General features: G+C 38.3%; 1 protein-coding gene across 1 annotated transcript; it reads left to right on the top strand.

Moving 5' to 3' along the window:
• Window positions 1–877: 877 nt before the first annotated feature.
• On the top strand, window positions 878–6,216 carry LOC311279529 (uncharacterized protein; the record flags this gene model as incomplete). Its single annotated transcript, XM_084391101.1, has 7 exons — window positions 878–923; window positions 1,002–1,379; window positions 1,464–1,520; window positions 2,783–3,151; window positions 3,236–3,292; window positions 5,509–5,877; window positions 5,962–6,216. The coding sequence occupies 7 exons, from the start codon at window positions 878–880 to the stop codon at window positions 6,033–6,035; spliced, it is 1,350 nt and encodes a 449-aa protein (XP_084247227.1). The 3' UTR covers window positions 6,036–6,216.
• Between the last annotated feature and the right edge of the window lie 21,008 nt (window positions 6,217–27,224).

The following is a 27,224-nucleotide window of genomic DNA, read 5'->3' as shown; positions in this document are numbered from 1 at the left end:
GGGGCTCCCACTTGAAGCACTGTGGCTCGATGCCAGACATTTAAATTAAAATATTACCCACTCTGCTTTAATACATGTAGCCTTAATGTAACTAGAAAGACTATTAATACAGTATAATATATACAATTATATAATATTTAAAATAAAATGAAGAAATACATCTTCATTCCTTCCCATACCCACTAACATTTCCCTTAGTTTCAGATAACGTAAGCTAGCCAAACTGAGCCAAAGCTTCTGGCCTGGTTGCAAAGTAGTTGTAGAGTTTTTGACTGCATCAATAATAATGTGTACGATGGGCTATATATTAAATGTTCTAGCCTAAAAATGTTAGACGAGCTTTCTTCCAACTTACCTTCTCCATCACGACGTGTGTTCGCACGATGTTGTTGGTTACCTAGTAACGAGCATACGGTGGCCGAGAATGTTCCATCAACTTTCGTGTGTTTGCGCATCTATGTTGCCTAGCAACGAACGCAATCTGACGAGATACGTGCTGGCGGCAGGAAACTTCACTTTGTGTGCCTGCGCCTCGTATACAACGTTATATATAAAGCTTGCAGGACAACTTGGTTGGCATTACCTTTTTTAGCGTGAGAAATACACGGTGTGGCGTGTGAGCGTGTGAACTGGTTGAATTGCGTGTGTCTCACAGCCAATGCGTGAGACTTGAGAACCCTGGTTACTTTAATATTAGTTTATGGATTGAAAACCTGGCAATGGTAGTTTTGAAATGGTCATTTTTAGACCAAGAAAATGGAAATAAATTCTTAAAAAATAGTAATAATAATAATATGTAAATGATTATACTGGTATGTAACGTGTTGATGTTTAAATAGTCCTATAAATGCATTTGAAAAAAATATTGTGGATCAAAATGAATCGCTCTGAATTAGCAAAAGAAGAAGAAGAAGAAAAAAAAAGTAATGTCTAAAGCTGCACTTTTGGTTACACTTTGTAACAAAACATGTTTTTCAGAAATTAAGTTTATCTCTCTGCAGACCCCTGCTACAACTACACTGAGCTGAACGATACATGGAGATCCATCAATAATACAGATGCTTCAGTCATAAACTGTGACAGGTCTGTCTCCTGGAGCGGCTGGTATCGTCTCTTCATTAACAACACTAGCGCTCATATCCCAGACACATGTGTTGCTCCGTTCAGCTGTGGCACTGATACCGCACTGTGGATCCGTGGTGGACACCCAACAGTAACAGATGGAGTCGTCACTCGGGATGTCTGTGGTTACGGGGTCGTTCATGCGAGTTACTGCTGCTTGTACGGGTCTTTTCCCATTAAAGTCAAAGCCTGTCCAGACAATTATTATGTCTATGAGCTGGTTAGTCCAACTCTCTGTGATTCAGCATACTGTGCAGGTAATTATATTCACATGAGCTCTTTCTACACACTCATGATATTTGTGTCTCTGTTCATTAATCACTATTCATCCAAACTTTCAGACACTGACAGCATTACCACCAGCCCTACAACTGTCACACCAGTGACCATCTCACCTGGTAATGTTACACACTGTGTCTCTATTGGCTTATTTTCTGAATGTTTTCTAATGTGTGGAGGCTACAGATCAGGGCTGCAGAACATCTGACACAATGGTCTCTACGATCAACTTAGGCTTACGATGCTTTTAGGAAATGCCGCTCTGTATGATTGGATAGATGTATGCGTGTGTCAGAAGAATGAAATATTTACTGCATCACAATAATTAAAAACGTCAGCTGTTGTTGCCAGTACTTTACTGTAGAAAATACAGTAGCAACATATTGTTGCCTCCAATTGATTTGTTAATCCATACAGTGATTTCTCAGGGTCATTATTGTATGTCTTGCTCGTGTGTCAGCGTTATTTAAATAAATGTTTATTTTATAATAAACCACAAAGCTTCCCAGCAAACAGAGTTTAGTTACAAGAACGTTCTCCTAATATTTAGTGTTGATTCTGGGAACATAAAAAATCTCCATTTATACATTTATTAAATGTCCAAAATGGTATTTAAAGGTTAGTGTGATGTTCCTGAAACATTCTTTCAATCATCTTTCGAAAGAGTAATAAGAACACAAACTACAACTTTATACAGCCTTAGATGAACTGAAGATAAAAGACATGAACTCTCTGAAGATCTGATTAAACAACTCCACAAACAGCATTACCAGCTTCACTTATTACTAACCAGACTGACTTTATTTCTGTCACACGTCTACAGAAGATCTTATTGAGAATTAAGAGAGGTTTAGATGTTGATGAATGATTGTTTCATTTGACGTCACCATTGATCACACATCTCTCATTCATCAACTCTGTACGGATGAGCATGGCCTGTTATGATTGGCCAGATTAAAAACATCTAATGGGATCATCTTTTTTTTCTTCCATCCTTTTATTTTGGGTTAATAAAAACAACCCAAAATATTTACAGACAAATTCAGGGTGATTTACAAATATGTGACAATTTGCAAATGCAGGAAATGTTAAATTATAAAAAAAAAAAAAAAATGTGACCACGTTTTGCATTTGGGAATAAAATTCTGTGCATATCAATTAGGTTATGCATTTTGGAATTGTATTTTGTAAATATATTTATATTGAGACTATACATTTGTACTGGTGTTTTCATAATGTTTTTATAAGATATATATATATTTCATTTATAATATAATATATGTATAATACAGTATATATATATATAATGTGTTTTCATGAACATGTTTATATTTAGACTATGACTTCATATTGGTGTTTTCATAAGTTAATCTCTCTGCAGACCCCTGCTACAACTACACTGAGCTGAACGATACATGGAGATCCATCAATAATACAGATACTTCAATCGGAAACTGTGACTACTATGGCTCCTGGAGCGGCTGGTATCGTCTCTTCATTAACAACACTAGCGCTCATATCCCAGACACGTGTGTTGCTCAGTACAGCTGTGGCACTAATGTCTCACTGTGGATACGTGGTGGACACCCAACAGTAACAGATGGAGTCGTCACTCGAGATGTCTGCGGTTACTATAACAATTACTGCTGCATGTTCGGGTCTTTTCCCATTAAAGTCAAAGCCTGTCCAGACAATTATTATGTCTATGAGCTGGTTAGTCCAAATCTCTGTGATTCAGCATACTGTGCAGGTAATTATATTCACATGAGCTCTTTCTACACACTCATGATATTTGTGTCTCTGTTCATTAATCACTATTCATCCAAACTTTCAGACACTGGCAGCATTAACACCAGCTCTACAACTGTCACACCAGTGACCATCTCACCTGGTAATGTTACACACTGTGTCTCTATTGGCTTATTTTCTGATTGTTTTCTAATGTGTGGAGGCTACAGATCAGGGCTGCAGAACAACTGACACAACTTAGGCTTACGATGCTTTTAGGAAACGCCGCTCTGCATCATTGGATAGATGTGTGTGTGTCAGAAGAATGAAATATTTACTGCATCACAATAATTAAAAACGTCAGCTGTTGTTGCCAGTACTTTACTGTAGAAAATACAGTAGCAACATAGTGTTGCCTCCAATTGATTTGTTAATCCATACAGTGATTTCTCAAGATCATTATCGTATGTCTTGCTCGTGTGTCAGCGTTATTTAAATTAGGGCTGCACGATTTGGGGAAAATGTCAAATTGCGATAATTGAGGTCAATATTGCGATATGCGATATAATAAACAAATAGTTTCATGAGTCAACTTGCTTGGTTCTCAAGGAAAATAAATGCACACACAGATTAGTGATAATCAGCCTAAAGAAAAAAGTTCGTTAGTCAAGAGCAGTGAGTGTTTTTCTCTGTTCCCTTTGTTCTTTGATTAACTTTAGCGACAGATTATTTTTATTATTGTATTTTAACAAGAACAAAACATAATTTACATACAAGAGTACATATTACCATACATGTCAGGGGTAAAGAAAAATTATAATAATAAAAAAAATAGAAAAATAAAAAAGAATAACTTTAGCAGTGAGTGTTTTTCTCTGTTCCCTTTGTTCTTTGATTAACTTTAGCGACAGATATAATTAGTGGCTACTGTGTACTGTCCCTTTAAGACCAGCCGCTGTCAGAGACGCGGATCTCACACGCGCCTCATTCTTCCACGAGTCATCACAACTCTTCACGTTCATCATAATACTACTCTTATGTTATGAAGACACTCGACAAAAAGACATTTTGGCATAATTGTGTGTGTTATTGTTCGTTCAAGCTCGAAAGAGAACTGTATTTTGTCATGCTGTTTTGTGCGCACGCACGATATTAGCGCGAGTCTTTCTGTCTGTCACAGTCACAGGCAGCGCGTTCATTTTGGCATAGTGCTACATGTGTGTTGTTCGTTCTACCGCGAAAGAGAACTTGATACTGGCACGCGTCTGTGTGTGTGTGTCAGGAGGACATTCACAGGCAGCTCGTTCTTTTATGTCTTATCGCGCATGAATGGTTTAAAAGCATTTGCATTAATAAGTGTGTTAACAGCGCTAATTTGTTTATTTAATATAAAATCGCAGCATTTTGCGTCATATAATCGCGTAGGCTTGACATCACGATTGCGATTGCGATACGATTAATCGTGCAGCACTAATTTAAATACATGTTTATTTTATAATAAACCACAAAGCTTCCCAGCAAACAGAGTTTAGTTACAAGAACGTTCTCCAAATATTTAGTGTTGATTCTGGGAATATAAAAAATGTCCATTTATACATTTATCAAATGTCCAAAATGTTATTTAAAGGTTAGTGTGATGTTCCTGAAACATTCTTTCAATCATCTTTCGAAAGAGTAATAAGAACACAAACTACAACTTTATACAGCCTTAGATGAACTGAAGATAAAAGACATGAACTCTCTAAAGATCTGATTAAACAACTCCACAAACAGCATTACCAGCTTCACTTATTACTAACCAGACTGACTTTATTTCTGTCACACGTCTACAGAAGATCTTATTGAGAATTAACAGAGGTTTAGATGTTGATGAATGATTGTTTCGTTTGACGTCACCATTGATCACACATCTCTCATTCATCAACTCTGTACGGATGAGCATGGCCTGTTATGATTGGCCAGATTAAAAACATCTAATGGGATCATCTTTTTTTTTCTTCCATCCTTTTATTTTGGGTTAAAAAAACAACCCAAAATATTTACAGACAAATTCAGGGTGATTTACAAATATGTGACAATTTGCAAATGCAGGAAATGTTAATTTTTTTTTTTTTTTTAAGGTGACCACGTTTTGCATTTGGGAATAAAATTCTGTGCATATCAATTAGGTTATGCATTTTGGAATTGTATTTTGTAAATATATTTATATTGAGACTATACATTTGTACTGGTGTTTTCATAATGTTTTTATAAGATATATATTTAATTTATAATATAATATATGTATAATACAGTATATATATAATGTGTTTTCATGAACATGTTTATATTTAGACTATGACTTCATATTGGTGTTTTCATAAGTTTATCTCTCTGCAGACCCCTGCTACAACTACACTGTGCTGAACAATCCATGGAGATCCATCAGTAATACAGATGCTTCAGTCATAAACTGTGACAGGTCTGTCTCCTGGAGCGGCTGGTATCGTCTCTTCATTAACAACACTAGCGCTCATATCCCAGACACATGTGTTGCTCAGTACAGCTGTGGCACTAATATCCCACTGTGGATCCGTGGTGGACACCCAACAGTAACAGATGGAGTCGTCACTCGAGATGTCTGCGGTTACGCTGCGAGTTACTGCTGCATGTTCGGGTCTTTTCCCATTAAAGTCAAAGCCTGTCCAGACGATTATTATGTCTATGAGCTGGTTAGTCCAACTCTCTGTGATTCAGCATACTGTGCAGGTAATTATATTCACATGAGCTCTTTCTACACACTCATGATATTTGTGTCTCTGTTCATTAATCACTATTCATCCAAACTTTCAGACACTGGCAGCATTAACACCAGCTCTACAACTGTCACACCAGTGACCATCTCAACTGGTAATGTTACACACTGAGTTGATCGTAGAACAACTGACACAATGGTCTCTATGATCAACCATGCTTTTAGGAAATGCCGCTCTGTATCATTGGATAGATGTGTGCGTGTGTCAGAAGAATAAAATACTTAACCCTCTAGGCGCCACGGTCGAGTTTACTCGACAAGATGCGGCACTGAATAAAACGGCTGATTTTGTCAAATAGGGTGTCAAATTTTGTTCTACCTCCCCTCCACTAGTTGGCAGACATGTCATACTTCATCCCCGACTCAAAAAAACGTCATGCTTCTATACAAAATCTTCGAGCTAGAGCGCATTGAATCAGTGCGAACAAAAGCGGAGCTAGTGTGCGAGTGAGACATTTTATCAGTGCAATATTGTCAACGTCAGCAAGTATTTGCATTAGATTATTATTATTATTATTATTATTATCTAATAGCATCAATAAAGCTTACCCGCAATGAAGTGTTGGGTCTTCTATTCGCGGACCCTGATTCTGAAGGGGAAAAACGTTATCTGCCTTCAGAAGAATAATCTACCAGTAAAATACATTGTAAAAAAACAGTAACACCCAACAGTAACAGATGGAGTCGTCACTCAAGATGTCTGCGGTAATGATAGGAGTTACTGCTGTTATTACAGGTCTTTTCACATTAAAGTCAAAGCCTGTCCAGACAATTACTATGTCTATGAGCTGGTTAGAACAACTCTCTGCACTCTTGCATACTGTGCAGGTAATTATATTCACATGAGCTCTTTCTACACATTCATGATATTTGTGTCTCCATGTCTGTCTATATTTAAAGATGATTTTCTGATTGTTTCGGGAATATCTGCATTGTTTTCTATGGCAATGACGTTGCGTTAGTAGGCATACGACAAATACAACAACAGCAACATGGAGGGGTTTGCAATATAGATGTTGTCTTGGAAATGTGTATCCGACACGCTGGACTACTGTGTCTTCTGTGGCAGCGGCAGAACCGGAGATTTAGGGCGCTTTCACACTTGGTTCGATTGCCTGTTCCGTACCCGAGTTCGATTGCTCCCCCCTCCCCCTGCCCCCGATGGACTGTGTTCACATTATGTTATTTGTATCCGAACCGCGGTACGCTTGCATCATCAAGCTGCAGCTGGCGCGTACTCGTGTTGCTTGGTAACCGCTATGAAAAGGCGTCAAAATGGATAGAATTACTCGTTCTTCTTTTTTTTAACCTTTGGTTTTGTTTTCAAAGAAAAGATACAGAAACACACTTGCGTCTGTCTGCCGCAAAAGTATTAAAACCGTTCCAAAGACAGCGGGACATCCGCTGAAGACAATTTTTGTGGAGACAAGCATAAATCATCTCTCTGCTTGCAGTGCGTCAATCCCGCTTTTCGTCAAGGTAAGTGTATATAGATCCTTTTACAGTTGTTAAACACACACACACGCACGCAGGCACGCACCACATTATACGTCATCAACAGCGGTTCACTTCCACGATTTGGTACGATTGCGTTCATATCAGCAGCGAACCGTGCCCGAGTTCACATGAACCGTACCCCAGACCACCTTTTTAAGCTGACTCGAGTACGGTTCGCGGGTGCGCACCCGAGTTCGGAAAACAGCGTTCACATCATCCAAACGAACCGAACTCTGACGTCATTCGAACCCGGGTGCGCACCAAGGGCCCTATTTTAACGATCTGAAACGCAAGTGTCAAAGCGCAAAGCGCAAGTAACTTTGTGGGCGGGTCTTGGCGCTGTTGCTATTTTCCCGGCGGGATAAATGACTCTTGCGCCTGGCGCAAATCTAAAAGGGCTTGGTCTGAAGTAGCTTCATTATTCATAGGTGTGGTTTGGGCGTTACGTGAAATAAACCGAGGAGACCGACGTTCTCATCAGGGACGTTGGGGATGGAGTAACACACCCAAATTAACTTTGGTTAAACAGGCGTATGATAATTTGGGTAAATGTGTAAGCTAGATGTATGCTTTTATAATAAAATGTCTATCTATCTATCTATCTATCTATCTATCTATCTATCTATCTATCGTAATAATGTATGATTTGCAAAAATGATAACTGCTGCGTCTGTGTGTAGATGAGAGAATCAAAGTGTATGCGCGTTGTGCACACGCTACATTGATTAAGGCCAAGCATGCGCCCTTAAAATAGCATATGAATAACACGCGCAACGCGCCACTGACTTTAAACTGTTTTTTTTTCGGTCAGTGGCGCAATTGTTTTCTAAACCTGTAAAATAGCATGAGGGAACGTTTGCGCCGGAACACGCCTCCTCTTTGCGCTGAACCGCCCCGGGAGCGCAAGTGTATTTCTTAGTTAACCGACGTGCTTCTGTGGAGGGAAAAGTCCGCTTTGCACGGGTGCAAAATAGGAATGATACATGCGTCGGGGTACAAAGTCAATTGCGCTGGGTGCAAGATAGGGCCCCAAAAGTGCTAGTGTGAAAGCGCCCTTAGATTTTTGCTGTTCACATCAGCTAATTCTGATCGGATTTCAATCGGATACGCACAAAAATCGGATTTGGACTGACAGTCTGAACGTAGCCTTAGAAACGCTTCGAACATCATAAAAAATCAGAGGAGAAAAGCACCATCCCGCACGTTGATGGGATGGGTGACATGTTTGTAACAGTGGAAAACAGGGGTGGTTTCTAACTGTGTTTCTGAGACTGTTTTTAACTCTAAAAAGAGTTGTGTTAAAAATGACACATGTAGTGAGTGTGCTCAGGGACAACACATGTTGTGTCAAATTTAACACAATAAATGTGTAAGTCATTTTAACACACAAATTGTGTCATTTTAAAAAATAAAAGCGAAAGGGCCAGATGCAAAAATATTAACCGTTTAATCAATAATCGAGGACAGAATGCATGTGCACACAAAGTACAACACAATGTTTCAAGCTCAATGACTGGACAGACTCACTGTACTGGACATTATTCAGTTATTCACGCTTCAACCCCTAATTGATAATGCTGCTTTTGACAAAAGTTCATGAAGAGATTACATTTAACCGAGTTTGCACTTTGAATTAAATTAAAATGTAACAACTGACAAAATATTATATGTAAGGGATAATGTAGAGTGAGGCGGTTGTTATAGCGAATACAACCCTGACAGGCTGATCAGGAGCCCGACGCGAAGCGGATCTTGAATCAGCCTGAAGGGGTTGTATTCGCTATAACAACCGCCTCGCTCTACATTATCCCGCTTATTACATGGCTACCTACCAAATAAATCAATAATTTGACACAAAATATTGATTTAAAAAGGAGTTTATTGATTTAAAAACGATTGTATTGCTTCCGCTAAAGAAAATAGTCCGTTCCGTCTCTACGGTTAGAATCCTGCGTCCATCGCAACACTCTGTTTTTCATGGCAACAGTGTGTTATACTTAGCAGTGGTCTGTTATCAAGAAATAACAGACCGCATTCTACATTGGAATTCAACCAAGCCATGTAATAAATATAAATAACTTTTATTTTCACTGGCCTTGTTTGTTTGAGAACACAGCAAACACTGCATACAATGCACATTGATGGTGAGTGTCGGCGCACTCTTATAAAATGATGTGTTGAAAACAACACAACCTGTAAAAAGAGATGTTTAAAATGACACATGTTGTGTAGATTTTAACACATGTAGTGTAGATTTTAACACATGTAGATTTTAACACATGTAGTATGTGTGCTCAAGGACAACACATGTTGTGTAGATTTAAAGACATGTAGTGTGTGTAGATTTAAAGACATGTAGTGTGTGTGCTCAGAGACAACACATGTAGTGTAGATTTTAACACATGTTGTAGATTTTAACACATGTAGTATGTGTGCTCAAGGACAACACATGTTGTGTAGATTTAAAGACATGTAGTGTGTGTAGATTTAAAGACATGTAGTGTGTGTGCTCAAGGACAACACATGTTGTGTAGATTTTAACACGTTAGCTGTGTCCCAATGTGAAGGCTGCATCCTCCGAAGGCCGTAGACTTCGAAGGGTGCAGCCTATGCGTCCTTTGAAGGACACATCATGTAGCCTTCGTAGGATTTCCTAATTGCGCAACCAGGTGTTCCCGATTACCGCTCTAGGCGCCAAGCAACGGTCCGAGGGGACAGCTGCCATCCTGATAATTAATTTGATATAATTGTGTAAACAGCTATGGAGCCAGAATTGGCCACTGTCATTTTTATTTTTTATATTTTACTGGAGGACATGGTGAGGATGTTTCATCCCCGGCGCTGCCGGGTCATGTATTTTCGGCTTAGCCAAGACCATGGCCGGATAAATTAAGCTGGTTTGCTGCGTACCAATTCAGAGGCTGCGTCCTGAATTGGCAGATTACCCTTTAAACTGTTCAAGTATTGGGTGTTAACTTACGTAAATAATGTAATGATATATGAAAATAAAATAAAACTTGGGCCTATATATATAATTGTTATAATATTGTTGGACCTCACGCTGCAGTAACACAGGGTTTGTGATGTGAATGGATTAATGGAACAACACAATTGTTACATTCCAAAGACTTCAGTGAAACAGGTTATTTCATGATGATTATAAAACCATCAACAGGTAACCATCATCACCTGATCTCATTTAACTTTAGCTTTCTTTGCTGCTGCAAATGTGTTTGACAAACACACTGTCACAGCAGCCAAAAAAGATAAAAGATATAATACGAGTTAAGAGCCCAACTAATGGAAACACTAATCACTGTTATGGTGACTTCAAATGAAACACATTAGAGTTAAACCTCTGTTAATTCTCAATAAAAACTTCTGTAGACTTCTGACAGAAATAAAGTCAGTCTGGTTAGTAATAAGTGAAGCTGGTAATGCTGTTTGTGGAGTTGTTTAATCATCCTCTGCTGAGATCTTCACAGATTTAACGTCTTCTTTTCTCTTCAGTTGATTTCATCTTAGACTGTGGCTGAAGTCAGTTGTAGTTCTTGTTTTTCTGCTCGTCTCTTTTTCTGTTCTATTCTTTCCTTCAGTGATTCTGCTTGTTAACAGGCTTATTAAGGCTGAGATGACTCCATATTTAATATACACAGACTTTGTGGCTCAGATAAGGTCCAGTTCTGGTTTATTTCTTTGCTCTTGGCTGACATGTGGCATTGCTATGGCCTGCTTGTGGGCCAGATCCGCATTCCACAAGTGCCAAACAATGTTGCTATCTGGGAAGCCTTTGTGCCGAACTACGAGTATAGAATTGATAGTTGACAAACAACTAAACACCCCAAAAATAAAACTTTTGTAAAAGAGGATTATCTCGGATTTATTTCAAACTCGTAGTGAGATAGCAATGTCTCCTATTGAGGCTCAGGTGTGTCACTCCCAAGCTAGAATAAAAAAAGAAAGGAAAAGGTAAGAAAAGTGAAAGAAAGTAATAATGATAATGGACAACATAAGAAAAAGGAAATTAAATAAAGAGGTAAATGAATAAGTAAAATACAATGGCAAATAATTACAAATAAAATACAAGTTTATAACCACAACTGAAAGAAAGGAGAAAAGGAGGATACAACGCAATAACAATAAGGAGCAAGTATGAGTCTAACAATATTTGTAATAGGGAAAATGTTGGTGGAATAAGTTTACTTAACTTTCAAAGTTCAAGACTTATTCACCTGAAGTGATTAAATCTAAAAGAGAAATTTTGAAATTATGAAAATTATGAAATTAGAATTATTAAAAATAAATCTAGAAATCTTTAGAAATGACCTGGTTAGAAAAACAGAATTTCAATTTTAATTTAATATTTCCATTTTTTTTAATCAAATTCGAATTTGACAATTAATAATCATAAATCAGTATTTTCTTTTTCAAGTAAAATGCAGGTAATTAATAATTGTAAACCAACATTTTGATTTTCCTTTTCACATAAAATATGAGTAAAGTAAAATATGAGAAAGGTGAAAGAAGAAAAGACCAACAGTTGTAAAAGTCGAGGTGTTTAAATGGTTAAATCACTTTAACGCTCTTCAAACAGACACTGTATTTAACCACTGATGTTAATACTAAAGATAACCGTAAATAATTCTTAAGGCTTTAACATATAGGCCTCAATGTAAACAACTGCTAAGGTTAGCTTACCCACCATAGGGTTTGTTTACACTGTGGTGTTGATTCACTGTTCATGCGTGGGTCAGAGTTCACTCGGAAGCGGTGGTTAAGACTTCCATGTCACGATCGTAACTATGGCGACCAAACAAACGCTAGTGGGCAAACATGTGAATTGCAAACAGTTTGTAAACAGTTACGCATGTTACATGAAATGTCGGCGCATTTCAACACTGTTCAAAGAATATGCACGTACAGTCGATCATATTATGTGAAATGTCGGCGCATTTCAAAACTGTACAAATAAAGGCCACCACTCGTAGCTGGTTTTACGACGTGGGGCTTCACTCAGTTTGTTAAGAGTGAGATTAACTTTAAGGAAGCGACAGCTTTGCGCTGTTATAGATGAAACAATGGCGATCTCGGCGGATCATCTGTTTGCGTATTTATCTGGGCACTTAAAACAACAGGGTTCTTAACTGTTGGTTAAGTTTCAATGTCAAGTTTTACTTTGAACACGACTTTAAATAACTCCTATTCAATTACCCTCGGACACGCGCTGTGTTTACACGAGAATTCATTGAACAGACACAAACAGATAAGCATATAGCTGTTTATAACAGGGATCGCAGTGGAACACACACTGACAATCAGATAAATAAGGACTAGATGAGGAACACGCTCATCAATCTGTGAGGAGAATATTCGTCCTTACAGGGTTATTTTAATTTCGTTCAGCTCTCTGACTGATACACACACACACATATAGCCATTTCTTTGAAAGACGCTGGAACACGCAGACGTCAGTTAAGCTATAATCAAGGTATTTCAGAAAATGAGGAACACGCTCAATTCTTACCTTATCGTTGTGTGAGATTTTATATCTAACTTAATTTATTGCAGTTAAAAAAAAGAAAGAAAGAAAAAACAGGGAGTCAGACTAGACTAAAGTAACAGCTTTCTCTGCGTGTATTCACTCAAGCAGCAGCATTCATTCAAACAGGCCGCACGGCGTGCGCTGCATACGTCACACTCAGACTTTCAGAGGTTTGGATCTCTCATCCGCACAATATGAAAAGATAGATTACTTGGTATATACCATAGACTGTAAAAAATATGGACAAAGCGTCTGTGACGTCACCCATAGACTTTCTGAAGAACGGGTTTGAAGCCGTTTATGGGGGGTATGGGCGGCACCATCTTGGAAAATCTTGGGAAATACCCCAATACCCCAATAACCCCGCCCACCTTCTAACGCAGCGCGCGTCACTCAGCTCGCTCTGCTACTCCGGTTATCTCTGTGTATATTTTAGGCAACAAAATATGTTATAAAAAACCATACTAACTCTTTTCGTTTTCATTTAAAGAAATCTTAAACATTATAGCCACACAAATGTGGTTCAGGCAACGCGTATTGATTAATTTGACAACGCGTTTTTGTTAAATTTCACTTTTATCAATATTAGCCATTATAAAAGTAAAAGGTAAAGTTACAAGAAGCTATACAAATAAAGCAAACTATTCAGTCAAACATACAAAGTCAGCGCTCTAGTCTAACCATACAACGGTAAAGTTAAATAGCTTATAAAGTTATGAAACTTCCCCTCAGCCAAAACGATTGGCCAGGGAACAAATTATAGATTCACGAAACCAAAAATCGCCCGTTAGATATACACAAGACGAATTATATCTCATGTTTAACCACTACAGAGACGCCAGAGTCCGCGGCAAACCTCGACTAGCCGAGGAAAGGCTGTTCCAGGCGGGGTACATGAGCGCCGAGCGCCCGGTCATCGCTGGATCTCACAACTGGATACAATTTTCATAAATCTTTATAAATAAACCACAGATTTGAGCTTTAAACAACTACATTCTCGCCTGAAAAACTCTTAAAACTACATTTCATGATACAGAAACAGTAGTATTATATGTCAACTGTATTAAAAAATGGCGCTGTCAATCAAGCTGTCAATCAAGCTGTCAATCAAAGTTAACCACGCCCTTATTGTCATCCATTTTATATCTAAATACGATCTAAACTAACGACTTAAAAAAAATTCACCCCCCTCACAGTTGTCAGGCACTCGGAAGCTATCGAAAAATCCATTAAAAGTCCATGGGACCAACCTGTAAAAACATGAATTTATGCTGTGAAAACGGACATTTTAACATGGTGGTCTATGGACATTTGCTCCCTTTTGGGACCTCCCTCTAGCGGATTTTCGATGTATTGCAGTTTTTCGCACTTCCGGGTAGGCTTCATTTTTCAGATCAGAATGTTGCCGCTTGGTATATACTTACGATTTAGGTTAAACTGCCCGCGTTCTCCACCAATTATGCAATGTAGTGATTCCGACAGGTCAATTTAGCTCAAAAGGAATTATTAATTAATGTATAGGGAATTTGAAAGAATCACTCATTACGGCCATGCAAATGACTCGTCCAGCGTTCATTTGAACCGGCCGCAACTATCAGCTCTGCAGCGGATATAAATATCCAAACTATAGTGAAACACTATGTATTAGCAAGGTAACTTAGATCAGCAGTTTAAGACATTAAATTTGTAAGCACATAACACAAGTAACACTTCTCTTTAAAATACAAACAAGACTTTATTTATTATTCTAACACATAAAACTGATATCTAACACAAACACACGCACACACATTCATACGAGTTGCAGAAAGAAAGAGAGTGAGGAAAGAATGAGTTAAGAGTGAGATGATGAAATCCCAAGTTTCTATAAGCACTTATAAGACATAACCTGAATGAACCATCAATCATTAGTTTAACCCTTCTATCGTTTCTTAGGCGGGTTATTAAATATATATATATATCAATGCACCAGTTCAGCTTAAGAGTCTGGAGGCTACTTGCTTGTCTTTGCGTTACTTTTGGGGATTCCCTTCGTCGGCGTAAAAAGGGTTTCCAGGGTTCATTGGCTGGCGTCTCCTCGTGCCTGGATAGATGTCTGGGGCGGCCAATCACATGGTGTGCTGGCGGATGGATGGAAAGTCTTTGAAGTTGAAAGCAGGCTTTGCAGTCGAATCGTGGACCGAAACTTTGCCACAAAACTTAACTTAGAACCGAGACTCACAACGGAAAAGAAAACTAAGAAAAGAAAGAAAATTGAGACGAGAGTAGTTAGATGGCTTGAATGAAGCTGTTTAGCCCATGTTCTTCTGATCTTGATTTGAGTTCTTTCGTCTGCTCATCTAAATGGTTACTAGTCTGGGGTGCGTTTCCCGAAAGCATCGTTGGCCAACTATGGTCACAAGTTCCGTCGTTACCAATAGAGTTCAATGGACATTGCGATGAACTTGCGACCATAGTTGGCCAACGATGCTTTCGGGAAACGCACCCCTGTCTGGTTACTCCGTCATGGCTTCTCCATGATCGTTTTAGAATCTACTTTTCTTTCTCAGTCTCAGTCTCTGTGGTTTTAAAAGATTTCAAACCCTGGGGTCATTCAGAGGTCCTTAAGAAGAAGGAGGTCTGTTTTGTATATCTGCCGTGGGATCAAGCAACCTCTGCCGTTATCTTGATCGGGCCCTGAGCTTTTCCATCTCTGAACCAATCAGTCTTTTCCAAACCATCTAACATTGACAACGTTCTTCCATTAGTTGCTTGCATGGCCATAAAGTTCTTACCGTAGACTGGCTGGAGCCTGGATTTTATGGTTCTGGATTGGTGATTTGGAGTGTTGAGTTCTGTGTGGAATTATGTTGGAACAAATCACCTGGAAGATTCATTTGTGTTTGATTCACCCTCAAACCCTACAATAGATAAAATAAAAAATACAAAAACTTGAATTTCACAGAGGAAATGCACCAATTCTGCGATGCTGAGAAGAGAAGAACTGTTCTGGACTGGAGAGAGTTCAAACAGCCCGCGCTCACTCAACCATTGAGTTGTGTCACGTCAGAGGGTGGGGGAGGGGTGCATTGTTTTAATTGAGTAAACTTACTCAATTTCTTAAGAGTGTGTTATATATTAACAATAATTTGAATTAAGTAATATTTTTGTTTCTTGAAACAGATCAGTTTAATTCTCCATTCTCAAATACTTTGATTGAAATTTCACAAATATATTAAGTGTATTATAAATAAATAATTGGTTAGTCAAATACTAAATTCTTTTAGTGAAAAAAAAAACAAAAAAAAAACTTAAATATAACTGTAAATTTGAGATAAAATTAATTGTTGGATTTTTAGTCAATTATTTTGGTATGTTTAACTCAAACAATCAAGTAAACGATATTCAGAGATTTTATTAAGTTAATAAAGTTAAATATTACTGTAATATTTACTAAGCCATTTAATTATTTTTTAGAGAGTGCTAACAAGCCCATCACCAGCAGCGGTACAACAGTCACACCAGAGACGACCTCAGCTGGTAATGTAGTCTGATGTTTCCTCTGTTGCATTGTGTTTTGTCTGAATGATTGTGGATCTCTAGAATTGAACACGTGTGTGAGTGTGTTTGTGTATCTAGATACAGATGATCAGAGGTGGACGGAGTGCTCATATCTACATGAGCTCCTTTTAGTGTGTGTTTAAAGGGGAACATGGCAACTCTAGCCATTTATTCGCCCTTTTTTTGTTGCGTGTTTTCTCAACAAGCTCAACTACAGCTGTAGGCCGTATATTTCACAACACTGTTGTAAAAAAGTCTCACTTTCGGCACCCTCCTCCCCCTTTCTACCGCTGCTCATTATGGGAGCCGGCCAACTTTATCGTGTGGAGCTATGTCTACCGAGGTGGGTAATACATCATACACAGTATCATATGGCGTGTGTGTTTATGTTGAATTGCCGTAAAGCAGTTTGTGTTTCTCGCTCATTCTCACTTCTCACGAGACTTCCTATTTCCAACTTACCGGGACGTTAGTCCCCATGTTGCAAGGTTGCTTTTCCGCCGGGGAACGCTGGGGGGTGCAGGGAAAGTCACCATTCTCACCAGAATAGGTTATTTAACCATCCAAATGATTTCTAAACGGATTTATTAAGTTGAAATAGTTGTCAAGTTCCCCTTTAATTCATTGGTATTCATCAGTCATTATTTTTTTCAGCAGTTATAAAGTTTAACTATGATTTATTTAACTATGATAAATTTTAAAGCTGTGAAATCAATGAAATATACTGTATGAATTGAGGAAATGCAAGTAAAAAGATTAAGTAAATCTTGAGTAAAAAAGTAATATTCAGAGATTGTATTAAGTTAATAAAGTTAAATATTACTGTAATATTTACTAAGCCACAGAATTATGTTTTTAGAGAGTACTAACAACCCCACCAGTACCGGTACAACAGTCACACCAGAGACGACCCCAGCTGGTAACGTAGTCTGATGTTTCCTCTGTACTATTGTGTTTTGGCCGAATGTTTGTGGATCTCTAGAAATGAACGTGTGTGAGTGTGTTTGTGTATCTAGATACAGATGATCAGAGGTGGACGGAGATCTTATATCTGCATGAGCTCTTTTTAGTGTGTGTTTAATTCATTAGTATTCATCAGCCATTATTTTTTACAGCTGTTATCACTCTAAAAACTCTAAAAACCCCAACCTTGCAACTTGGGGACTACCGTCCCGGCAAGATAGAAATTGGAAGTCTCGTGAGAAGCGAGAACGAGAATGAGCGCGAAACACAAATTGCTTTACGGCAATTCGACATAAACACACACGCATGTATGATGTATTACCAGATTACCCACCTCGGTAGACATAGCTCCACACGATACAGTTGGCTTGCTCCAATCAAAACAAACGCACAGGAGCAGCGGTAGAGAGGGGGAGGAGGCCGCCGCAAGTGAGTTTTTTACGACCGTGTTGTGAAATATACGCCCACCACAGCTGTAGGGGGAGCTCGTGAGGAAAACATGCGACAACAAAAGGGAAAATCAGCGAAGAAGTGAGTAGAGTTCGCTAGAGTTACCGAGTTCTCCTTTAAAGCTATGAAATCAATGAAATATACTGTATGAATTGAGTAAATGCAAGTTGAAAGATTAAGTAAATCTGAGTAACTGCATCTGGTACAATATTTATTAGTAATATTAACTCTTTTTATTTATGAGTAATATTAACTTTTTTTTATTTCCTCTAAACCTTTGTAAAATAGAATTCCATACAACCACCAGTATACATGACATTGGCCTTTATTGTCGATGAGCAATACAGCAAATTTTACACCGTTTTAACATGTAGCCTATACAATATTGCCTACATTTAAACTCATTTAACAAACATTTTAGAAGTAAAAATGAAACATTTAAAGATTCAGGTAGCCTAATTCAAGTGTAATCAACCAGTCTGTTAACTAATTTCCACCGGATCAGCGCTGGTTCTCGTGCCGGAGACGGACTCGCGCTCTGCGGGTGAACTTCGAACTTCCGACCGCCGTCCTGCGTTTCACTCATAGCCGAAAGATACTGCGCGCGACTGACTCCATAACCTGCCAATAAACAAACAGTGCGCAGTTCTGAGGACATTTTAGCATCCAAATTAATTATATTCATTATCATTAGGAATAAAGTTGTGTGTTTTATGCAAGGCGTTTCAATCATGCAAAAAGACAGGCGCGACTCTCGTTTAAGGTGTCGAATTCTCCATTCTCAAATATTTTGATTGAAATTTGACAAATATATTAAGTGTATTAATTATATATTAATTATTATTATAAATAAATAATTGGTTAGTCAAATACTAAATTATTTTATTGAAAAAAACTTAAATATAACTGTAAATTTGAGATAAAATTTTTAGTCAATTATTTTGGTATGTTTAACTCAAACAATCAAGTAAACGATATTTGGAGATTTTATTAAGTTAATAAAGTTAAATATTACTGTAATATTTGCTAAGCCACAACATTATTTTTTTTAGAGATTACTCACACCATCACCAGCAGCGGTACAACGTAAAAGTCTTTTACGTTTTACAGCGGGTGAATCTCCAGTTGTCACTGGTGATTGTCATTTGAACCTTTCTGGACACGTTTAATTATATCAAGTGCTGTGAGAAAAGGCTATAAATCTCCACCTCCAACATCCTCACACGCAATATAGCCTACTAGCCGAGACTCTTCTCCATGTGCACAGATGTGACGTAACGACGCAAAGACATGCTCGAATTTCCCGCGGAAATCCACCAGTACCACTGGAATTAAAAACAGTATTACAAGCTTACGATTTTGACTCGAGCTACGGCAAGCAGAGAGTTCTGAACACTGGCTGGTTATGTACTTGCTCAAAAAACTATTTTGGATCATTTTTAACCCAAAAAAGCTACGGACTGCAGCTTTAAGTAAAAAAGTAATATTCAGAGATTTTATTAAGTTAATAAAGTTAAATATTACTGTAATATTTACTAAGCCACAGAATTATTTTTTTAGAGATTACTCACACCATCACCAGCAGCGGTACAACAGTCACACCAGAGACGACCTCAGCTGGTAATGTAGTCTGATGTTTCCTCTGTTGCATTGTGTTTTGGCTGAATGATTGTGGATCTCTAGAAATGAACAATTGTGTGTGTATGTGTATCTAGATACAGATGATCAGAGGTGAACAGAGTGCTCATATCTACATGAGCTCTTTTTAGTGTGTGTTTAATTCATTAGTATTCATCAGTCATTTTTTTTTTTCAGCTGTTACTTACAACCCCAGCACCGGTACAACAGTCCCACCAGAGATGACCTCAGCTGGTAATGTAGTCTGATGTTTCCTCTGTTGGATAATGTTTTGTCTGAATGTTTGTGTTGTGAACAGAGGTGGACAGAGTGCTTATTTCTACATGAGCTCTTTTTATTGTGTGTTTAATTCATTAGTATTCATCAGTCATCATCTTTTTCAGCTGTTATCACCATAAAAAAGTTTAACTATGATTTACAACATTTTTTTGGTGAAACATTTTTACACTCAAAAAAATGTAGTAAATTTTGAAGCTGTGTATAGTAAATTTTAAAGCATCAATATAATCAATAAAATATACTGTATGAATTGAGGAAATGCAAGTAAAAAGATTAAGTTAATCTGAATTTTAAGTAAATTCTTTACTTAGTTGCTGCAGTCCGCAGTTTTTCCTCTTTGTCGCCATCTCTGTTCGAAATCTGCAATTGCAGTTATTCGTGGAATTATCAACTTCACGTGGGTTGTGCCTCGGCATGGCACAGCGCGGATGAATCCAATGTTTTGAGGGGAATGTGCGGCTGTCAATCACCGTGCTGGTGTTGTGGAAACTGTCATTCGCAATCACAGATTCTACGTTTTGGAAGTATGACCAACATAAGAATTTTTCACCGGAAAATGTCGTCTGAACTAGTAAGTAACATCCACTTTTGTTCTGACCAACTAAGGGGAAAAAAGCATTGCAGTAAATCACGCCGATTAAATCTAACGATCGCTAATCAAATCACGTCAAACCGTGCAAATTATACTTTGTTCTCAAATTGTTAATGTTAACAACATCAGCATTGCATGACTACATTTAATGCCCTTCCGATATTTGTCCTTGTTTTCGCACGGGCCGGTTGCAGTCTCTTTTTTTCTCCGAAGTCTTTCGCGTTTTACAACGGGTGAATCTCCAGTTGTCACTGGTGATTGTCATTTGAACCTTTCTGGATCCGCCATCAAATTGACACGTTTAATTATATCAAGTGCTGTGAGAAAAGGCTATAAATCTCCACCTCCAACATCCTCACACGCAATATAGCCTATAGCCGAGACTCCTTCTTTGTGTGCACAGATGTGACGTAACGACGCAAAGACATGGTCGGAATTTCCCGCGGAAATCCACCAGTACCACTGGAATTAAAAACAGTATTACAAGCTTACGATTTTGACTCGAGCTACGGCAAGCAAAGAGTTTTGAACACTGGCTGGTTATGTACTTGCTCAAAAAACTATTTCGGATCATTTTTAACCCAAAAAAGCTACGGACTGCAGCTTTAAGTAAAAAAGTAATATTCAGAGATTTTATTAAGTTAATAAAGTTAAATATTACTGTAATATTTACTAAGCCACAGAATTATTTTTTTAGAGATTACTCACACCATCACCAGCACCGGTACAACAGTCACACCAGAGACGACCTCAGCTGGTAATGTAGTCTGATGTTTCCTCTGTTGCATTGTGTTTTGGCTGAATGATTGTGGATCTCTAGAAATGAACAATTGTGTGTGTATGTGTATCTAGATACAGATGATCAGAGGTGAACAGAGTGCTCATATCTACATGAGCTCTTTTTAGTGTGTGTTTAATTCATTAGTATTCATCAGTCATTATTTTTTTTCAGCTGTTACTTACAACCCCAGTAAAGGTACAACAGTCACACCAGAGACGACCTCAGCTGGTAATGTAGTCTGATGTTTCCTCTGTTGCATTGTGTTTTGTCTGAATGATTGTGGATCTCTAGAATTGAACACATGTGTGAGTGTGTTTGTGTATCTAGATACAGATGATCAGAGGTGGACAGAGTGCTTATATCTACATGAGCTCTTTTTAGTGTGTCTTTAATTCATTAGTATTCATCAGTCATTATTTTTTTCAGCTGTTACTTACAACCCCAGTAAAGGTACAACAGTCACACCAGAGACGACCTCAGCTGGTAATGTAGTCTGATGTTTCCTCTGTTGCATTGTGTTTTGTCTGAATGATTGTGGATCTCTAGAAATGAACACGTGTGTGAGTGTGTTTGTGTATCTAGATCAGTGGTTCCCAAACCTGTCCTGAAGGCACCCCAACACTGCAGATTTTCTTTGTCTTCCTAAAGCCTGGTTCACACGGCAGGATAATTAGGCCGATTTTAGCCGCGATTCACCCCTTCCGACAATCTTAAGGATGCTCCGATTATCGTAAAATAATCTGATATTCCTGCCGTGTGTGGTGTGTTAAGACTGCTCTCGTCTGCTCGGCAGGACGTCGGGACCGCTCCGATCTCAAATCGGGGATATCCAACATGTTGGATTTATTTGGCCCGATTTCTCCTCGTGTGTGGTGTCCCCCGGGGACAAACGAGCACGCAGCCTGTGGACTGTGGCGTGTAGCCAATCAGAAAGCGAGGTGACGAGGCGGCGAGGATGCACCGGGAATCAAAATCAAGACAGCCGGCAGCATGGCGCACCAGAAAGTCCGGTAGACGTCGTAGATCATCGACTTTTCTTTGATAACGTTTTTTTTCGGTTAAAGACAAACTACAAACTATCGGCACTGCATCCTCTTCATCCGCCATGATTGTTTACTCTGAAGTCACGTTTGATCTCGAGGGATTTTGCAAGATTTCCCGTCTGACCTGGGAATGCTCGGGAGTCAAATCGGTTCGTGTGTGATGTGTTGATTTTGCCGTGTGGCTGCGCACCACATACTGTACGACCAAAACTGTTAGATCCATGATTTTTTATCGCCGTGTGTGAGGTCTCTCAGGTTTGGAAAATCGGCCGACAATTTTAAAATCGTCCCGTGTGAACCAGGCTTAATCAAACACACCTGATTCAACTCATCAGCTCATTAACCCATGTGATAAAGACAAAGAAAACGTGCAGTGTTGGGGTGCCTTCAGGACAGGTTTGGGAACCACTGATCTATATAACAGATGATCAGAGGTGTACAGAGTGCTTATATCTCCATGAGCTCTTTTTATTGTGTGTTTAATTCATATTCATCAGCCATTATTTTTTTTCAGCTAAAAAGTTTAACTATGATTTTTTGGTGAAACATGTTTACACTCAAAACAATTGAGTACATTTTAAAGCTGTGAGATCAATGAAATATACTGTATGAATCGAGTAAATGCAAGTAAAAAGATTAAGTAGATCTGAAGTAAAAAAGTAATATTCATAGATTTTATTAAGTTAATAAAGTTAAATATTACTGTAATATTTACTAAGCCACAGAATAATTTTTTTAGAGAGTGCTATCAACCCCACCAGCACCGGTACAACAGTCACACCAGAGGTGACCTCAGCTGGTAATGTAGTCTGATGTTTCCTCTGTACTCTAAAAAGTTTAACTATAATTTTTTTGGTGAAACATTTTTACACTCTTCACTTTTAAAAAATGAGTAAATTTTAAAGCTATGAAATCAATGAAATATACTGTATGAATTGAGTAAATGCAAGTTAAAAGATTAAGGCCACATCCACAAGAAGCCAGAGCTTTCCCTATCCGATGTTTTTTTTTCCGTAAACACGGCGTCGTCTCAAGAAATATCTGTGTACACACGAAACCACTGAAACCGACTCAAAACGATGTAGAATACATGCCAGACCAGTATGTGGCGCTGTAATTCTGCCACAGACATACACTAAAAACGGAGAAGAAGACTTAAAGCATGCGCATAAACCTTGCACGTATATTATTGTATACAACAATAATATTAGGCACAGTAGCTTGTTTTTTTCTTTTCTTTTTTTCTTTTTTACCAAGAACTTTATTGAACAATATGAACAACCATAAATGGCCTGGTACAAAATATGAGTCATGATATTCGATAGTTAGCGGACGCATAAAGCTTGCCACAAAGAACCGGCAAAAGTAATCATTATGAATGTGTCAAATATAGCAAGGAGACATTTTAATTGTTTATTAATAAACTAATGTTTTATTAGTTTCAACATTAGTTAATGTTTTAACTAATGTTGATTGGTTGATGTGCGTTTTAGCATTGCTAAGAAAATTCCCGCTCCTCCGTGAGAGATAGCCTGGCTACTGTAGAATGGCTACTGTAGAACGCAAAAGCCGAATCCCGGACATTTTGGGCGATCTCGAAATCCCGGACAGACTCGTCACGGACACTCACGATAAAACAGCGTCTTTTAAGTTTTGAGTCAACTAGTAGCCTAGCCTAGTTGTTTAACTGCGCGCTCTTACCAGTAGACTTGGCTTGGGAGTGGCCTCGTAGGGCAGCGAGCAAGTGCATTCTGAGAGTTGTTGTCTTTCATCCACATGAGCCAAAAATAAATTTTCTGGCTTTTCTCAGTCTAAAGACTCCAAATTCAAAAATCATTTCACATTTATACTACATAAATGACCCATTTTAAATACACATTCATCTTTCCAGAGGTGAAGTAATCCCTTTAATTATATTCATTATCATTAGGAATTAGAGATGCATCGATTGATCGGCCATGATCGGCGACCGACCGGTCAGTCTGACATAGGCCTATATGCTGATTTTAGGCCAGTCAAATGCATCGCGCAACATCAGTATCACACATGCACACGGAACGCACATGTTGGAAACCTCATGAATTACGGCCGTTTCACACCGCAAATGTCAGCGGCGCGTGTGCAGCGCGTTTTTTTTCCGTCATGCATGTTAATCAATGAGTGCATTCACACCGGCAGCAGGAGCAGCGCGTGAGCGTCAAGCAGTGTCGCGTGAGCAGCAGTGAAGCGCGGGTTTCGTTGCGGGTCTATTTTTGCTACTACTCACGCTCAATTAAAGTGAAAGCACACATTTGATGGACAAACTAAAAATGACTTCACACAAAAAGTGCTCAAAATGCACAGAATAAGTAGGCCTATGTCTAGTGTGTTTTAACAATAACTCCAGTATGTCAGAAAAGAAAACGAAGACTCAAAAATATTTGTAGAATATTTACACATTTAAACTTGTTTTCATTATTCAGTTTTGGTTGCAAGCATATGATTATAAAAAATAAAGTAAACGCCAGAAATTATAGAAATATCTTTTTACTGCATGGCTATAGGCTATGTATGTATGTATGTATGTATATGTGTGTGTATTTCCCACACCAGGAGTAATATATATGGTTCTATTTTATAGCAAAATCTGTTAAAAAAAAAAGATTCTATGCAAAATGTAAAATGTTCTATTAAAGAAAAGATAGAAAATAAATATTTGTGTGTGCTGTAAAGTGGTTAGAAAAAAATGAAACCGGAATCGGCTAAAATCGGTATCGGCAGGTCAAACTCAATGAAAAATTGGAAATCAGAATCGGCCTAGAAAATTGTAATTGGTGGATTACAATCGGTGGACTCTATTAGGAATAAAGTCGTGTGTTTTCTGCAAGGCGTTTCATGCAAAAAGACAGGCGTGACTCTCGTTTAGGTGTCGAATTACGCCTCTAAATCATTTTATTTAATGCAAAACAACATAAAGCACAGTAATGATTTTATAGATGAAATAAAACATACACAAACCTGAATTTCACAGAGGAAATGCACCAATTCTGCGACGCTGAGAAGAGGAGAACTGTTCTGGACTGGAGAGAGTTCAAACAGCGCGCGCTCATTCAACCGTTGAGTTGTGTCACGTCAGAGGGTGGGGGAGGGGTGCATTGTTTTAATTGAGTAAACTTATTCAATTTCTTAAGAGTGTGTTATATATTAATAATATTGATTTGAATTAAGTAATATTTTTGTTTCTTGAAACAGATCAGTTTAATTCTCCATTCTCAAATATTTTGATTGAAATTTCACAAATATATTAAGTGTATTAGAAATAAATAATTGGTTAGTCAATATTACTTTAATATTTACTAAGCCACAGAATTATTTTTTAGAGGGTACTAACAACCCCATCACCAGCACCGGTACAACAGTCACACCAGAGACGACCTCAGCTGGTAATGTAATCTAATGTTTCCTCTGATGAATCGTGTTTTGTCTGAATGATTGTGGATCTCTAGAATTGAACACGTGTGTGAGTGTTATAAGTAACACTGAAGCAGTGTTAAAGTTAATGAGATAATTAAGTGATTAATTGAGTGATGATTGAGCATTATTGAAGACACCTGGGGCCCTATTTTAACGATCTGAAACGCAAGTGTCAAAGCGCAAAGCGCAAGTAACTTTGTGGGCGGGTCTCGGCGCTGTTGCTATTTTCCCGGCGGGATAAATGACTCTTGCGCCCGACGCAAATCTAAAAGGGGTTGGTCTGAAGTAGCTTCATTATTCATAGGTGTGGTTTAGGCGTAACGTGAAATAAACCAATCAGAGCGACATCTCACATTCCCTTTAAGAGCAGGCGCGCTTGTTCTAAAGCGGATTCCTATTATAACGGCGGATTTGCCAGGCGCACGCCAGGAGCGGTTCACAGCCGAGGAGACCGACGTCCTCGTCACGGCCGTAAAACACAGAGAAGTGACATTGGGGATGGAGAAACAAACACACCCAAATTAGCTTCGGTTAAACAGGCGTATGATAATTTGGGCGTATGATTAAATGTGTAAGCTAGATTTATGCCTATTTTATTTTCACATCTTCATGGACACAACAATGATTTCCCTTGTGTATTAATATGAATAAATGAATGAAATCTTTATTTCGAACAATTAAAAAATAAATTAAACCAAAGACAGCAACACATTAAATATCCATCAATAAAAATAAAACAAAATCAAGAAAAACAAAACCTTTTTTTTTTTTTTTTTGCATAATAATCACACTGTTCGAAAAGGGATACGTAGAAGCCCTAGGCTTATCAAGACCTACAAGACCTAATATTTTTCCTAGTAATAATGTATGATTTGCAAAAATGAAAACGGCTGCTTCTGTGTAGATGAGAGCATCAAATTGTAATGCGCGTTGTGCACACGCTACATTGATTATGGCCAAGCATGCGCCCTTAAAATAGCATGAATAACATGCGCAACGCGCCACTGACTTTAGACTAGGTTTTTCCTGGTCACTGGCGGAATTGTTTTCTAAACCTGCAAAATAGCATGAGGGAACGTTTGCGCCGAAACACGCCTCCTCTTTGCGCTGAACCGCCCCGGGGAGCGCAAGTGTATTTGCTAGTTAACCGACGTGCTTCTGTGGAGGGAAAAGTCCGCTTTGCGCGGGTGCAAAATAGGAATGATACATGCGTCAGTGTACAAAGTCAATTGCGCTGGGTGCAAGATAGGGCCCCTGGTGTTAACAAGCATAATCACTGAAGGAGAATTTTTTAAGTCACCATTATGGAGATCAATGTGTGCTTTAGTTGGGCTCTTGACCCGTACATTTTTAGTTTTAGATTTTGTTTGGCTGCTGTAATTCAGTTATAACAGCCAGAAGAAAAAAAGAGAAAAAGTTATCTGATGATGTTGGTTGTGTTTTAACATAATCATTTTTGATCTGAATCACTGAACTCATTTTGAGCCAAATATCTGAGTTAGATTTATTTTATTGATTATAAC

Source organism: Rutilus rutilus (assembly GCF_951802725.1).
Source record: "Rutilus rutilus genome assembly, chromosome: 2".
Lineage (NCBI taxonomy): Eukaryota > Metazoa > Chordata > Actinopteri > Cypriniformes > Leuciscidae > Rutilus > Rutilus rutilus.
The sequence above is the reverse complement of the archived record's forward strand: the minus strand, read 5'-3'. Positions and strand labels throughout refer to the sequence as shown.